This window comes from Rhinolophus sinicus, linkage group LG03 (genome assembly GCF_036562045.2).
Source record: "Rhinolophus sinicus isolate RSC01 linkage group LG03, ASM3656204v1, whole genome shotgun sequence".
In the NCBI taxonomy this organism is placed as follows: Eukaryota; Metazoa; Chordata; class Mammalia; order Chiroptera; family Rhinolophidae; genus Rhinolophus; species Rhinolophus sinicus.
In genome coordinates this window covers 95,809,314-95,825,874 of record NC_133753.1, presented here as the reverse complement: position 1 = coordinate 95,825,874, position 16,561 = coordinate 95,809,314, and the positions used below count along the sequence as shown (strand labels likewise).

Below are 16,561 nucleotides of genomic sequence, written 5' to 3'. Positions count from 1 at the left end.
ACAATAAAGCGCATTGTAATCTTTTTGCTGGTGGAAGGTCTTGCCTTTAATTTTTAAAAATCACAACATCTGTGAAATGCAGTAAAACCAGGTATGCCTGTATTATGGTGCCTTGATCTGCTTCAGCTGTTTGTATGGGTGCTACTCAAATTAGCCATTTTCTCTGGGTAAAAAATTCCCTAATTGTTGATTCCACCAGCCACTTGAAATTAGATAGAATTATAGCCTGGGAGTCTTTGCCTGAGCACCGATACAGAGTTTTTGGTTCCTCCCCATTGAGTGTGAGAGCATTTGTGAAGGTAAGTGCAGTGCCTGGAAACACAGCAGGCATCCAGCCAATGCTGGGTGCCCTCCAGCTGGTAGGTATAGCTGGCCAGCTTGTTAGTGTCAGGCTGAAAGTTAATGTGCTTTGTCACTCTGTCGGCTACTTTTGTTCTTCATTAAGTTCTTTGTACTTTTTTTGTGGTAAAAAACACATAACATAAAATTGACTACCTTAACCATTTTTAAGTGTACAATACAGTAGTGTTAACTATTGCATGCTGTTGTGCAACAGATCTCTAGAACGTTTTCATCTTGCACAAACAAACTCTGTGACCCATGGAACAACTCCCTCTTCCCCGTCACCCCAAACCCCTGAAAACCACCATTCTCCTTTCTGTTTCTAAGAGTTTGACTGCGTTAGATACCTCATATAAGTGGATGTTCTTTTAAGCTTTATGCTTTTATACTTTTATCGTTCTTATACTTTTAAGTTTTCTTAACTACCATGTTTCCCCGAAAATAAGACCTAGCTGGACAATCAGCTCTAATGCATCTTTTGGAACAAAAATTAATATAAGACCCGGTCTTATTTTACTATAATATAAGACTGGGTATAATATAATATAGTATAATGTAATATAATATAAAACAAAATATAGTATATAATATAATATAATATAATATAATATAATATAATATAATATAATATAATACCGGGTCTTATATAATATAATATAAGACTGGGTGTTATACACTGGTTAAAAATGGAGATCGCTGAGCTGCTGTTAGCTAGGAAAGCTTTTCATTTAGTTAGGTTTGTTTAGGGATTACTACATAGAGCAAAGGACAAGATAACCTCTTACAGCCTCTAGTCCTTCATTTATAAAAATTAAATGGAATATTTTGAGTGGAAGAGCATTTAGTCTGCCAACTCATAGGTTAGTGTCTACTTTAAACCTCGCACTATGCTAGAAGGTAAGGTAAGATTCTCAGTGAGCTTAAAGTCCTGCTAAGGAGAGATGAGCAATATATTGTTGATAAATTTTAAGACTCATGGTACTGAGTTATTACCATGTTTCCTCCAAAATAAGACCTAACCGGAAAATAAGCTCTAGCATGATTTTTCAGGAAATGACATCCCCTGAACATAAGACCTAATGCGTCGTTTGGAGCAAACCTTAATATAAGACCCAGTCTTATTTTTGGGGAAACACGGTATAGGTAACTGGAACCATGAAAGTGTAGGTTCTATTCAGATTTTCATTAGACACTGACATCCCTTTCTACATGTAATTTAATGACAAAGCAGTCACATCATGTAGTTATTCAAGCAAAATTAAAATTTCACAAGGTAACACTATACCATCTGTATAATTTCGGGCATGCTTCTTTTAGCTTAATAACAATTTCTTATCCTGCTAATGTTGATTTTATTCTGTATTAATTGCCTTCTTTTTCTCAGCAACTTCTTTTTTGTAAATATAATCTGTGTTTTTAGGCCCCGTTCCCTGCCTGAAACACACCTCCTTAAGTATAAGACCGATCTCCCTTTTTAACCAGAGTAGGATCAAGCCTGGCCATCCTAGTTTGTCCGAAAAGACTCCCTTTTGGCCTTAAAATCTCTCTTGCCCCAGTTGAGTCTATTGGCCTTTGATTTGTTCTCCAAAGAAACGAGTTTTAAAACTAAGACAATAGATGAAAGCTACAGAAAGATTATAGAAAGAAAATTTGCTAACGAATAAGGAACCATCTCAATATAAAACAAAGTAATGAGGTCCTCATCACTGGATGACTACTTATCAGGTATTTTATGATTAGAATAAAAGACCTCTTCTAAGATTAATTCTCAAGATTTGGGGATTTGGTTTTTTCCTTTCTCATCACTAAATCCATTTCATTTCTTGAGCTAATTCTGCTGCTGCTATTCTTAGACATATGTCATCATAGTGGAATATACCCAATGATTAGCAGGGCCTCTAGTAATTCATTCATGCATGTAAATTATTGATAATGGTATAAATTAGGTAGGCAGAATAATTGTGATACATTGAAAAAGATCTGGAAATATTTATGGAATTTGCTGGAATTCTTTGACCTTACTTGTTAGACTATAGTTCTTGCTATACTTTAAGATTCCTGCCATGGGATATGTACTGGGAATTAAAATGTAATCTGCTTTTTTTTTCTATCCTAAGTGTCAACAAGGAAGCCTTAAACAGTGGAAATCCTCAACTCCATAAACAAGATGAACCAACTTGGAAACCTGTGAAATTAATTGGGCCGGGCCAAGGAGAGGTAAGTATTGAATTTTGTTTATCTTCTGTGCAAAATAGATGCACACTACTCTGGAAATTATTATTCTTGTAGATAGAGCATCTCATTTACTCCCAAGAGTTTATAGAGAAAGAAGCCATGAGTTAGGCCTTTTACGTAAGGAGGTGTACTTCTGGCAGGGAATGGTGCCTAAAAACCCAGATTATATTTATAAAAAAAGAAGTTACTGAGAAAAAGAAGGCTATTTATGCAAGTGACTTTGGTGATTGATTATGGCAGCGAAAGATGGCTTCCTTGGCTCTGGAGAAGAACAGTGTAGTTTAGCTTCCGTTCTCCTCTCTTGTCCAGAGTAATGCATACGGATTGGTTGTGGTCATCTCATCACTTCTAGTGGAAAGGGCATGGTGGGTGGAGGGGTGTTTCAAGAAATTCATGAGCTCTCTGATGTCTTTCATTGGCATCATCTCCAAAACACCCAAAACAAAACATTGTTGTGTTATTTGTTTTATCATTTGGTCAAGCAGGTTGCCAGACCGGCCCATAAAAAGAAAGCTCGAATGGCGCGGACGCGCTCCGATTTCTTGACTAGAGGTACTTTGGCCGATGGGGAGGGGGAAACAGAGGAAGATGATTACGATGACAATGTTGAGCCCCTTCTGTCCCTTGAGCAGCCTCCTCACTCTGAGCGAGGGCCTGCACCCAGCCTGGGGCAGGCCTCTCACAGTGACTCCGAAATGGTAATTGTACAGCAATATAAGAAAACAGGCAACAAACAAGTCTGATGGGTGTAGTCTGCTAATCTACAGCTAACCTTCACAGCTTCTTCCCGTGTAATGGTTTGTCCATGGGAAACCTCAGTGAACACAGCAAGTAGGGAACTTTTGTTTTAACAGGACTCGGATAAAGGGCACTTGAACTATAGTGTCTGTCACATCATAAATGAGGCGGCATTAGAGTGAACGTACTGTGTTTCCCCAAAAAGAAGACCTACCCTGAAAATAAGCCCCAGTTAAGATCATCAGCCAGATGGACGCATTTAGTACGTTATGACGATGTTCCAGAAGAAGATGACATAACTGTATTTGAATAAATGTAGATTGTTGTATGTGAAAAAATAAGACATCCCCTGAAAATACGCCCTAATGTGTCTTTTGGAGCAAAAGTTAATATGAGATCTGGTCTTATTTTCGGGGAAACACGGTAGCACTGATGTAGAAATTCTCTGTTGTGTCTTGAAAGGTCTAGAGCAGTGGCCCTCTGATTTTTTTTCTGTAAAGAGCCAGATAATAAACCTGTTAGACTTTGTGAGTTGCACAGTCTCAGTTATTACTACTTAACTGCCACTGTAGAGTGAAAACAGCTGCAGATGTAAGCACATGGGCATGGCTGTGTGCCAGTAAAGCTGTTTACAAAACAGGCCGCAAGCTGTGTTTGACCTGCTGGTTCTAGTTTACTGATCCCACCTGGTCTAGTGAGTAGGGTGTGTGTTAAACAATCAATTAAAATAACTTTAATTAAATGGTATTCTCTCTTTTTTTTTGCCTTTAAACTTGCTTCCCCTTCCTAATTTTTTAGTAATAGAAAATAAACATGAATTTTAAAAACTGCCAAATTTTTGCAATGCCAAAAATGTCCCCCTGGACTAACCCTGCCAAGTAGAAAGCAGTATATAGTGTGAGTTTGTATTAGTCACAAATTATAGCGTTGGGGTTAGGTTTTTTTTATAAAGCTGCACTATTTTGACTAAGAAAATAACTTATCATATCTCAACCAAAATTTGGTATATATAGTTTGACAAATATGAATGTATTTGTGGATGTAAAGTGTTTGATTTTGGAATTGTCCTGGAAAATGCACAATGCAAGGAAGGACCCTGTATATCTGATATATACTAAAACATTATCACTGATAAAATGGAGTGATATGCATTTTACTTCTGTGCGTATCCTTAATTCAATTGGCTCTCTAATGTTCATCTTTAGCATCTCTAAATTATAGGAGGAAAATTTTAAGGTGGCCACCTTTTGACGTATTAAATATTTTATCCTTGATCTGTTTTCTGCTCTTTGTGCCAAAGATCTAGTTAATTAAAATTTTTTGCTAATTTTGAGAATACCCTCATTGTGTTTATTTTTTGTTGGAGACAGACTCAGTTTTTAAATGATAATATTGATAGTCTAAGACAGAAAAATGCATGACCAGTTCTCTAATTAGATAAATGAGTCATTACCCTGAGCCAAACTGTAGAATTGTAAAAGTTAGAAACAACCTGTATATCCATTGATAGGTATAATAAAGCCAAATCTCTTTCTTCCCAGTGTAGGATAAAATAACTCCACTTTGGAGATGCCCAATTTTTGAGTATAAACAAAACTATACTTTTATCATATGATTAGTAGTTAAAGATGAAATTATGTCATGAAGCAAACTAATTTTAATGAAAAGTACTGCTTACATATTTTTTTAGTACAAATAGGGAGCATACTTAATTTATTTTGTAAAGCATACAGAGAATTTTCATTTGTGGAAGAACTTAGAATTTTGCTGTTTTGTTCCTGAGAATTTCCTTTGTCACAAACCTTAGTCCTTTCGATGGTAGAATTCTTTCTCACTGAGAACTCTTACTGAGATGAACCAGGAAGTTGGGCTTTCTGCTCGGAGCCTTCGGCCCCTTGAAGGGTGCCAGCCGGTAGCCTCTGCCTGGGATTCTGTTCACTGCTTGACAGTCACTGCATGCCTGTAGTTGTAGCGCACCCCCTGCACAGCGTGTTAGTCACCTCTCCAGCTTTCTCCCTGTCCTTGGGTTTCATCACTAGCTATTTTAAGAGCAGGTGGTGGTGGTCGTTTCTGATGGACACTTGCATGAAGAGGCTTTGCTTTCTAGAATATGCTGATGGATACTTATTGGGGTTGGGGGTGGGGAGGGTAGGAACAATTTTAAAGTGTGTTTGTATTTGTTTAACTTGAAAATATGCCATGTTCTAATGTTACCTGATACTGTGTAGATGAAGATTAATTGTTTCTAACTGGAATCTACTGAATTCTCAAAATCGAGATAACTCCAAATTTTAAATGGGCTTGAATTTCTGGGCTCATGGATTTTTAAAAACTGGATAGTTGCTTTTTTTCTTCCCCCGTGGACAAAGTGATCCTTTCAGTGACATTTGCTAAGGAGTGTGTGATTCAGTCTTGGAAGAAATATCTAATGGGATAGAGTTCTAAATGAATTACCTGAAGGGGATTTGATAACTTTGACCTCCTGAGTTGATGAGTTGTTAACCACTTGTTAACTGAGACAACAGAGGTAGTTTCCCTCCTTTAAACTGGTGTTTTTTTTTAATTTTTTTAATTTCCTACTTTAACTCTGCCTTTTTAATAACTGTTTAGTTTCTGTATGCTGCTCTCACTCAGTTCTTATATCCACTCTGTTGGCTGTTACCCAAAAAGGATGACATGTTCTGCTAAGCAGTATTTTTAAGGTGGCTTTCATATAGTATTTTAGTCTCTCAGTCTTCTGAATGGTGAGTTAGTAAAATCATTTCTATCCTTATTTGTAGGATTGGTATAAGCACATTAACATTTTCTCTGCCTAGTTTCTTCTTCAGACTAACCCACTCATTTCTATGGGTATGACTCCCAAATAGCTCTCCAGAATTTGTCTTCTTTATCTCCAATAGGATAAAACAAAATGCCTCATTTCCCCCACAAAACTGTGGTCACTTCTTATATTTTTATTTCTATTTGTTATTCTCTGAGATGCTCTCCAATCCTTACCTGTGTTGAATGTTTCTTCTTTCCACTGTCCACTCCAAAAAAAAAAAAAAAAAAAGAAACCTGTCAGAAAAATCTGTTAATCAAGCAAGACTAAGTTTATTAACTTATTTTACAGTAAGTGAAAATTCACCTTGACTAGGTCTTAGTAACTGCTCAGAAAAGGGAAGTCAGGAGAGGATGTTGATAGGAGTTTAGGACCTCGGCTAGTGATTTGGAGGTGAGTATTGCAAGTTGAAAAACCAGTTGGTACTGAACAACGTTCACAACTTCAGAGGTTTGGATTGGTGGCCCCTGGATAGCAGCCACACTTGTTGAATACACTTAGTATTTATATATGCATTTTATTCCCCCCAAAAGGCAGGGGCAATTTATGGCATTGTGACACTCTGCTATTTGAAGATACGGTAGAATTTCCCTGTGAAACCATCTGGGATTGGTACTTTTGAGTTGCATAATTCCTTCATAAGTCCCTCTGTTTCTTCTAGGGAAATTAGTCTTTCAAGCTTTCTATCTAATGGGGTCAGTTTTGGTAAATATTTTTTTTCTTATGACATTATCCACTTCATCTAACTTTTTAGATTTATCTGCATAGAGGTCTTGAAAGTAGGCCCTTAGGATTTTTAAAAATTATCTATTTCAGTGGTTATTTCCTGTTTGTCATTTTCCATTTTTCTTTAAGTTAGCTAGTCATTTGTATGTTTTATTAATTTTTTTCCAGAATAACAGGATTTTGATTTATTTATTATATCCACTCCCCCCCCCCCATTCTCTACTGATTTCTGCTTTTACCTTTATTATTTATTTCCTTTTCTTTTGTTTTGCTTTCTTATTTTTCTAGCTTTTGGATTGGGGGTTTGAAGCATTTATTTTTATTAATACAAGTTTTTAAGGCTGTAAGTTTTCCTCTGATAACTACTTTAGATGTGTCTTATTTATTCTAATGTGTAAAGTTTTTAATTTTTAAGAAAAATGTAATTTCAGTTTATATTTTTACCCAAAACTTGTGTAATAAATTTTTCTTTTTAGTTTTCAGAGGAAGAGCCTTTTTGTTTTTAAATTTTTTTAGTTTCTAGTTTTATTACATTGTGATCAGAGTATTTGTAATGTTTCTATTTGGTCAAATTTACCAGTATTTTGTTTTACTTAATATGTGGTCAGTTTTTGTGAATACCATGTGCAATTGATAAGGTGTATTCTCTATTCAGAGTGTAAAATTTCAATACATATCCTCAATCTCTACCTTATTGATTGTGTTGTTTGTCTTCTATATCCTTATTATTTTTTTCTACACTTGATTTCTCTTATGTGGAGAATGTGGTGTTAAAATCGCCTATTATTCATTGTGAATTGTGGCTTTTAGTATTAAAAAACGTCCTTGGTCACACTTAATGCCTTTTGTTTGAATTCTACTTAAATAGTAATATCACCCTCGGTTTTCTTCTTATTTCTGTTTGCCCAGAATACTTTTGGTCATTCTTTTATTTTCAGCCTGTTGTCACCCTTTTGTTTTAGATATGTGTTTTGTATGCAGTATAGTTTGGTCCTGCTTTGTGAGACAAATTCAATTTTTTTTCCCTCCATAGATGAGTTAAATCTATTTATATTTATTGATACAACTGATAGATTCAGTCTGAACTCGTATAATTTTATATTATGTATTACATTAAATTGGCTGTGTTTTGTTACATGTTTATTTTATTTTATTTTTTAATGTCTTTTGATATTTAGGGAGGGTTGTGTTCTTGTTCTATTGGCATATACCTTTCTTAAATGCCTTTAACTCACTATTTTTATTTAACCAATTACTCTAGTCATTTTTTAATGACTAATATTCTTTAATTCTCACCTACTGTGACCCAACTATTTATGAATTATCTAGTCTCTACTTTTCTTCTCCCTTCTACAAAGTAGATTTCTACTTTGTCAGAACATGTAATTTTGCATGTTATTCTTTCACCCTCCTCCCCACCCTTGTTTTTATCTCACATCTATGTTAAATATATTAAATGATCACCTTAAATATTTTGCTGAAGTTTCCCTATTTATCTCTTGTTTGGGTGAAGCTCTTCCCCTAGTAGATTGATTATTCATGAAGAGCTCATACATGCAGAATCCTGAGTTTTTTGTAAAAGCTTGATGTTTGAAGGGACATCTTGGCTACATATAAAATTCTTGATTCATACTTTCTTTCCCTGAGTTTTTTGAAAATGCTAATTTATTGTTGTTTTGCTTTACTTGTTATTTTTGGTAAATCTATTGCCAGCCTAATTCTCTTGCCCTTATAAGTTATTTGATCCTTTTACTTGGAGACCTTCAGAACTTTTTCTTTATATTTAAAGTTTAGGATATGTCTTTCAGTTGATCATTACAGATTAATGAATGCAGGACTCTGCCAACATATAAATTCTAGTCTTGCCTTATTTTCAAAAATCTCTTGAGATTTTTGAAAGGTTTTCATGGATTATAGTTTTAAATTTTAGTTGTGTTCTATTGTTTTGTTTTTTCTTGTTTAGAGACTCCAATTATAAATAAATTTTTTCTTCTTTTCCTGTCTTCCATTTCAGCCATCTTCTCTCAAGATCCTTTTGACTTATTTCTTTATATCACTTTATATTCTTCATTATCTTCCTGCCTTTGTTCAGTCCACTTTAAATTTACATTTGTGCTTTTTTCCTTTAGGCATCTTATAAATTAGTCTTCACTATCTTTTTATTTCTTTTCTGAGCTCATTCAACTCTCATTTCTTCCTGGTGTTTCATATATATGAAGATATTTAATTCATTTTTGAGTTACAGTTTTCTGCTTCATGCTTGTTGTTTTGGGGGGTTGGGTTAATCAACTTAGTTGTTTTGGTTGTCATTTTGGTTTTCGTTTTGTTTTCTTATTGTAGCTTGTATAGATTTTGTATGTTTTAATTTATTCATTTTGTGCAATTGAGGTAGTTTATAGAGCTTTCTCTTCTGCCAGTGTAATAAAGTTCAGTTTCTTTTACAGACAGCCTGTGTTGGGTTTGTTTGTTTTTGTGGTGGTGGAGGCAATTGTTGAGTCCTCCATTATTTTGCTTCTCTTTTTCTGTGCTGGATTGTAAATTTTCCCCTCCTACTGTTTTCCTGTTCACTGCTCAATCTCCAAAGGGCACCCCTTCCTTCCTTTTTACTTTCTTTTTCTTCAGAAGAAATACCTCTATGTCACCTTGAATCAGGTGCCATTTTAAGGTCTTTCTTTAGTCAGTTCTCTCTAATCTACCAATACTGAATAATATTTGTTTCAGTTTTGAGTCATTATAGATGGATTGAATTTATTTCTCCTCATTCTCAGTATATATTCTTCCTTCTTTGCATGCCTAGTTATTTCTTACTGGATGCCTGACTGTGGATTTTGCATTGTTAGATGCTGGATACTTTTGTACTTGATTAATATTCTTGAGCCTGTTAAATCCAGCAATATTCCAGAGCTTTGTTTTAAAAGCAACTTGGTCCTTTTAAGTCTTCCTTTTAAGATTTGTTAGGCTTACTGTACTGAATATTGGAAATTTGCCAAGAGAATACATTTCAGGTGCTCTCACCACCAAAGGAAAAAAAAGGTAACCATATGATGAAATGATATGTTAATTAGCTTGACTGAAGTAATACTTTTACTATTTATATGTAAATAAAATAATCACGTTTGTACACCTTAAATGTATACAATTTTTATTAAATAAAATAAAGATTTGTTTGGCTCAAACAGAGCAGTAGTTAGTCCAGACTATAGAGGCAAGATTCTGTGTACTTCACACAAAGGCCGGGAACCCTAAAGTTATGTACTCTGGCTCGGGCAGAGGCACTATTCCTGGCCTCCTGTGAATGTGGAGCGCTGTTACCTTTCATCCTTTCAGCTGTCCTTTTCCTCATCGTGGGAAGTTTTCTGACACAGAAGTGTTGACTAGTACTCAGCTACATACTCAGCTACATACAAAGTGTTTTCTTGGTGCAGCAGTCTCCCTTCTAGTACTCTGTCTTTGGTTTCTAGTTACCTTGATTTCTCTGGACTTTTCAGCTTCGTGTGTTCAACTCAGAGACTCTGCTGAGATTCACCTGGCTTCCCCCTCCCTGTGTCGCAGCCTGGAAACTATCTCAAGTTACTGAGTTGGGGCAGATGCAGGACTCACTTCCTTTGTTTCCCATCTCTCAGGATAACTTTCTATCTTCTTGATAACTGCTGTTTTATATTATTTTGTATGGGTTTTAATTTTGTTTCTGTTTTTGTTTTTGGTTGTTTCAGTTAAAAGTTTAAAACAGGTCCCTGTTACTCCATCTTTGCCCGAAGCAGAAGTTGGTTCTTTTAAAAAAATATGAACAACTCAAGATAGTTTCTGTTGATAAGGCTGTAGTCAAGCAGACCAAAGGACCAAAGAAAAGATACTATAACTATAAAAAAATGAAGTAATAGGAAATGACTTAAATGGAGCAAGAAATCCTCTCCTCCAAACGGGGTTGTCTTTAAAAGGGCACATTGTAAACAAATGGGACAAGAATTGCCAGTTGACATTCAGGTCCCAGTTTGATAGCCATGTAATTTATTTATAACTTACACCATTAGTGGTGATGATGATTTTTTATTCTTTGGTCCTTTGGTTTTTCTTTTCTTCCTGTGTTCTTGTTCCAGTCAAGGATATAATAAGAATTTATAATGGCAAGTTAAGCCATTAAAAAAAATTATCGCCTTTAAGGGACAAATAAAAGGAGGTATGAAAGATTTAGTATTCTGTATTTATCGGATCCTAGGTCTTTTGTCTGTATCTTTAGATGGTTTTGACTTTTTTCTTAGCTTTTCTCTTGAGATTTTTTTGGTTAAATTATCAGAAAACATGAGCTGATAAGTCTTCTTGGCACTTTCATTGACCCAAGTTCTCTTTACTTCAAATTACTCTAGGAAGTTGATAATACAGTTTTTAGTAGATTCTTTATTTCATTAAATCTCTGAGTAATATTAATGTGTTTTTTTGTATGGTTTTAGTAGGTGTAATTATCAAAAAGTTCCATCACCTGAGTTTTAATTACAGCGCTATGATGTAGTTTCTTGGTGTTAAAGTTTTCACATATATGTACTTATTACAGACATCACAGCGATTTTCTTCAGTTGATGAAGAAGCAAAGCTTCATAAGACTATGTCTCAAGGAGAGATTACGAAGTTGGCAGTGAGACAGAAGGCTTCAGATACGGATCTAAGGTATAAAGCATACACTGAGAGTTAATAGGGGTAAAATAATTTTATTTCTTAATGCTCTAGAGTTATATACTGAGCCTCTTTTTAAAAGCCTAATTGGTTGAGCAGCTAGTTTTGAAATTTAACTGTTTTCAACAAGTATTAAGTACCTACTCTGTGACAGGCACATAATAGTTCAGATATCTAAAATGAGCTTTGTCTTTCTATATGTTTAGTAGTGTGATTTGGTCAAAGTTTTTAAATCATTATATGACTTCTGATTTTTTGTTGTCAAAGAAAAGAGATTAGACCAGATAAGATTCAAAATATTTTCCATCTAAGTATTCTACAAATTGAACTGGAAACAACTTTTAGGAAATAATTATGTTCTCTTTAAGAGAATACATGGAATTATTATTTGTCAAATAAATATCGTTGTCTCTTATTGTGTTATATAAGTCGGTTGGGCCCTCACTGATCACTTGAAGATCACACTGAAATCTATCTGGTTCATAACCCTATTAAAGACAACTTCCTTGGATTGTGACTATAGAGGCATAATCCAAAGTAACCCAAATCCAGAGCAGATTATCCTAGAGATCAAATTTTGGCAAACAAGATAACATAGTAGAAAGAACATACAGCTGCAGATAACAGATTAAATATATAAATTTAATTTTCACTTCTTCCTCCAACATTGGTAAAATGACAAAACCTATATAGGATAAAAAACAAAAGCAAAACAAGAGGAGACAACAATAACAAAACCGTGGAATCCAAAAAGTAAATAGACAAATTTTAAAAGTCTTGGTAGGAGAAAGCTGATTCCTAAACCAACTAAGTAAAGCTGAGAAAGAAGCATCAAGTTGACTGATCTTCCCCAATCCTAGCAGAAAACAGATTTATTTCCTGGAAAGGATAAAACAGAAGATCCTTGCACTGGGAGACTACCAGATACAGTTGAGGCCTGGGGTACCTACTTGGCACAGGCAATTTAGTGAATGTTTACATACTGAATGTTCAAGATTGCCCAGCTTTTTTCCCTGACTCAGCTTCCTTGACATTTCATGTACCCTCTAAGCAGGAGGTTCAAAGAGTTTTTAGGACGTTTTGTCCCACCCTCTAGGAAAGACCTAGACATATTTGTATCAGAGGCTCTCCCTATAAAACAAAACAGCCAGATAACCCTACAAGGAAGACCACAGTTAGAAAGGTTCACCAGTGCACACTAGAGCTTTCAAACAGCTTTTTTTAAAACATATTTTTGATTGCCACACATTTGAGGAAACATCTTATATGAAACTAAAACTAATGGATAAAATACAACTCAGAAGAAATTAACTATGCAAGGGAAAGAAAACTTCGAGAGGCAAGTACAGCTATCAACAGACCTGCATAAATAAACTACGTCTGTGAAACTAGAATGCGTGAAAGAAACATTCATAATAAAAAGAGCTTTTGAAAATCAAAATTATAATAGCATAAAGAATCAACTCAAATGAGTTACAAAGAAAGCTGAGGACATATCCCAGAAAACTAAGCAAATAGACAGATGGAAGAGACAAGAAAAGATAAAATTAGAGGAGTAGTTCCGGAGATCCCATGACCTACTGATAGGAGCTCTGAAAGGTAGAACAAAGAAAATGGAGGGGAGCTAATCATTAATAAAGTAATTCAAATAAATTTTACAGAACAAAAGGACATAAGTTTTTAGATTGCAAGGGCCTACTGAGTGCCTAATATAATGGATGAAAATAGACCCATACCAAAAGACGTGTTGTTATAAAATGATAGTAACAAAAGGAATCTCCATTGTGAAGGTGAAAGTAGCTTTTCAAATGATAGTTGTACAGCAAGCACTGAAGGAAACCACACCAGATTGGAGCAGGTCAGAAGGCTCTGGGAGAGATTTCAAGAACATGAAACGGATAGAGAGTACTTACTATGTTTGAAAATGTTGAGAGGGGATATACACCAATGGGGAAACACCAATGAGGATATACACCAACTGGAGGTGTATTGTATGTAGAAAAGAAGCAAATGTAAAACAAAACATTTATTAACTTTAGAAAAAAGTAGGTTATGCAGGGAACTACGTGACTCAGTTATGAATATATTTACATAATAAAAGTAAATAGTGAATGTTACTAAAAGAATATACTGTATATTGATCTAACTATAATTATGTATCGTTCTATTGGGGGCATTCTGTGTTTGTGGAGGGGTTAGAACAGAAGTGGTAGAACATGCTTAATCATTATCTGTGGTCACAAATACGATAGCAATATATGTAAATATTAAAATAATTAGTTAAATCAATTCAAAAGGGTTGCCTGTAGGGAGCAGAAAAGGAATGAGAATGGCAGAAGGATGCTGTTATTTGTAATAAGCCTTGTAGAAAATTTGTCTTTACCCTATATGGACGTATAGGTTTAGTAATAAGCTTTGGAAAAAAGAACATGGGCTTCAAAACCAGATAGATCTCATTGTAACTTCCAGTTCCATCAACCTTCTGAGCCTTAGTTTGCTCATGTGTAACAATAATAATACCTATTTATCATAGTATACAAATGACCCTTAAAACATGTTTGAACTGTGTGGGTCCACTTCTATGCAGATTTTTTGCAATAAGTACATACAATACTGTAAATGTATTTTCTCTTCCTTATGCTTTTCTTAATAATATTTTCTTTCCTCTAGGTTACTTTATTGTAAAAATACAGCATATGATACATATAATATACAAAATATGTGTTAATCGATAGTTTATGTTATCGATAAGGCTGCCAGTCAACAGTAGGCTACTAGTACTTAATTTTGGGGGAGTTGGAAGTTATATGCGGATTTTCGACTGTGCAGGGAATTGGTGCCTCTAGGCCCTGTATTGTTCAAGGGTCAGCTGTAGTTGTAAAAATTAGACATACCATATATAAGGTGTAACACCTGGCTTCTAGTAGATGTTCAGATGTTTTATTTTGATTGACTCAATGAACATACAAAGGAACAAACAAATTAATGTGCAAATAAGCCTCCTAGTACGGAATTAGGATATTTGATATATGGTCAGTAAATGTCAGCTGTTGTTATTATATGAAGGTGTTTCCTTGATTTATGTGATAGGCGAGAGTATATAAGCACTAAGAATAAGACAGTCTAGCATATAGGTGTGATTCTCAACTTTGTCACGCACAGGCTTTATGACCTTGGGAGAATTACCTACCTAATGTTTAAGTCTCCAGCTTTTCACCTGTAAAATGGTTATAACAGTTTGAAAATACACTTGTTATAATTAAATAAAGTAATCCTATACAAGCAATTAGCACAATGCCTGGAGCAAGATAACTCAAATAAGTGGTGGCTTTTGTTAATAATGTTGATGATTCATGAATCTAAAAGAGTAACAGTAAAATGTTTATCATATAATGGTAAGTGGAAAGATTTAAAATTGTTATCTGCATCATGATTACAATGATGTAAGAGGGCATGCTATGGATAAAGCCGGGAAGAAGATTACCAAAAAAAGTAAACTAATATGTTTCAGAGTGATGGGATATCAGTGATTTCTTTAAAAGTATTTTCTTTCTTGTTAAGTTGTCTATACACTAAATCCAAGATGAAAGGAAAGCAAAAATGAAGAGATGCCATTTTAGGAATTAGAAAACCTGAGTTGGAATCCTAGTTCCACTATTTTGTAGTCATTTATTTTAGGGAATTATTTAATGTCTCTGGGTCTTCTTATTTCTGTATTCATGATGAGGAATCTGTGTACCTTTCAGATGAAGTTTAAATGTAAAATTGAAAATTAAATATGATTAAATTTATGTGTGAAGGTTAAATGAAGAAGTGCACGTGATAGGTCTTTATAATGTAGCTTAAAGTGATGTGCAGATATTACTGGGATGTGCTAATTTCCATTTTTACCTTTGTTTTTTATTTTTATTTTTTAAATAGACCTCAGAGAGCTAGGATGAGATTCTGGGCCAAAGGGAAACAAGGGGAGAAGAAGACTACCAGAGTGAAACCTGCCACCCATTCAGAGGTTTCGGCACTCTTTCCTGGTTCAGATTCGATTCCAGCTCATCCGTTTCCAGATGGTAAAAATAGACAAAGGATGGAGATTGTCTTCATAATTCCTGTTTACTCTTTCTGAAAGTTTGCTGTTGCTTTAGTATTTGTAATGGTAATCCTGTTGACTAGATATCCTAATGAGATAGGACCGGGATTGTTAAATCCTTCCTTAACTAAAAGATAATTATAAAATTACATTGTATCTATAATATAATATAAGTTCCAAGGAAATATGGCACAAAATAGTGAAGCAACAACTACTTCAAGAATGGTTGTGAATCTTTGGTTAGACTGTAGTTTTCTAAAGTGCTAAAATTTGGCCATCATGCACTCACTTAACAAATTTGTATTACTAATAAAAATTAATAAGATAGCAGCTAATATATGAGTGGTTACTGCATACAAGACACTGTACTAAGCATGTATGCATTACGTCATTGATCCTCGCAACAATTTTTTGAGGCTGGTATGATTATTCCCAATTTATAGATGAGAAAACAGGCACACAGAAGTTACCTACTTATATAGTAATTGGCAGCAATGAAATTTGAATCCAGGAAGTCTAGCTCTAGGGTCAGTGTTCTTAACCACCATGCTGTATATTAAGCATGTCAGTGTGTTAGTGTGTGGGATTTTATAATGGTAGCTCTTATTTTAACTTTTGGGGGCATCAATCATAACACATTTGAAAGGACCCAACAGTTAGTTCATCTGTTGAGAAAACTCTCCAAGGGTTCCAGTAAGCCCACTATTAGATTACCCCGTTCTTCCCAAGCCCTTTGCTCAAGCATGTATGAACATTTTTAATTACTGTGTGAAGATGTCAGCTATCTTCAACAGGGATATACATCAGAGATGGGTATGTGGTAATGAGTGTGAAATACCAGTGTGTGGGTGAAATATCAGTATTGAATGAATAAAATAGAAAGAGGTCCTAGGAAGAAAGTTATTATCGCGTAAAGGAAGATAGAACAGACATAATTACAGTAAGTA

General features: G+C 34.8%; 1 protein-coding gene across 17 annotated transcripts in view; it reads left to right on the top strand.

The window, feature by feature from the left end:
- Positions 1 to 16,561, top strand: part of MYO9A (myosin IXA) — a 265,178-nt gene that overhangs the window by 179,573 nt on the left and 69,044 nt on the right. For 9 of the 17 annotated variants that reach the window (XM_074328215.1, XM_074328218.1, XM_074328213.1 and 6 more), the window contains 4 exons: positions 2,460 to 2,559; positions 3,060 to 3,275; positions 11,412 to 11,524; positions 15,452 to 15,594. In XM_074328215.1, the coding sequence (XP_074184316.1) occupies positions 2,460 to 2,559; positions 3,060 to 3,275; positions 11,412 to 11,524; positions 15,452 to 15,594 (572 nt within the window). The remainder of the gene's footprint in view (positions 1 to 2,459; positions 2,560 to 3,059; positions 3,276 to 11,411; positions 11,525 to 15,451; positions 15,595 to 16,561) is intronic. The other 8 variants (XM_019735965.2, XM_074328221.1, XM_019735964.2 and 5 more) reach the window with 2 other exon arrangements.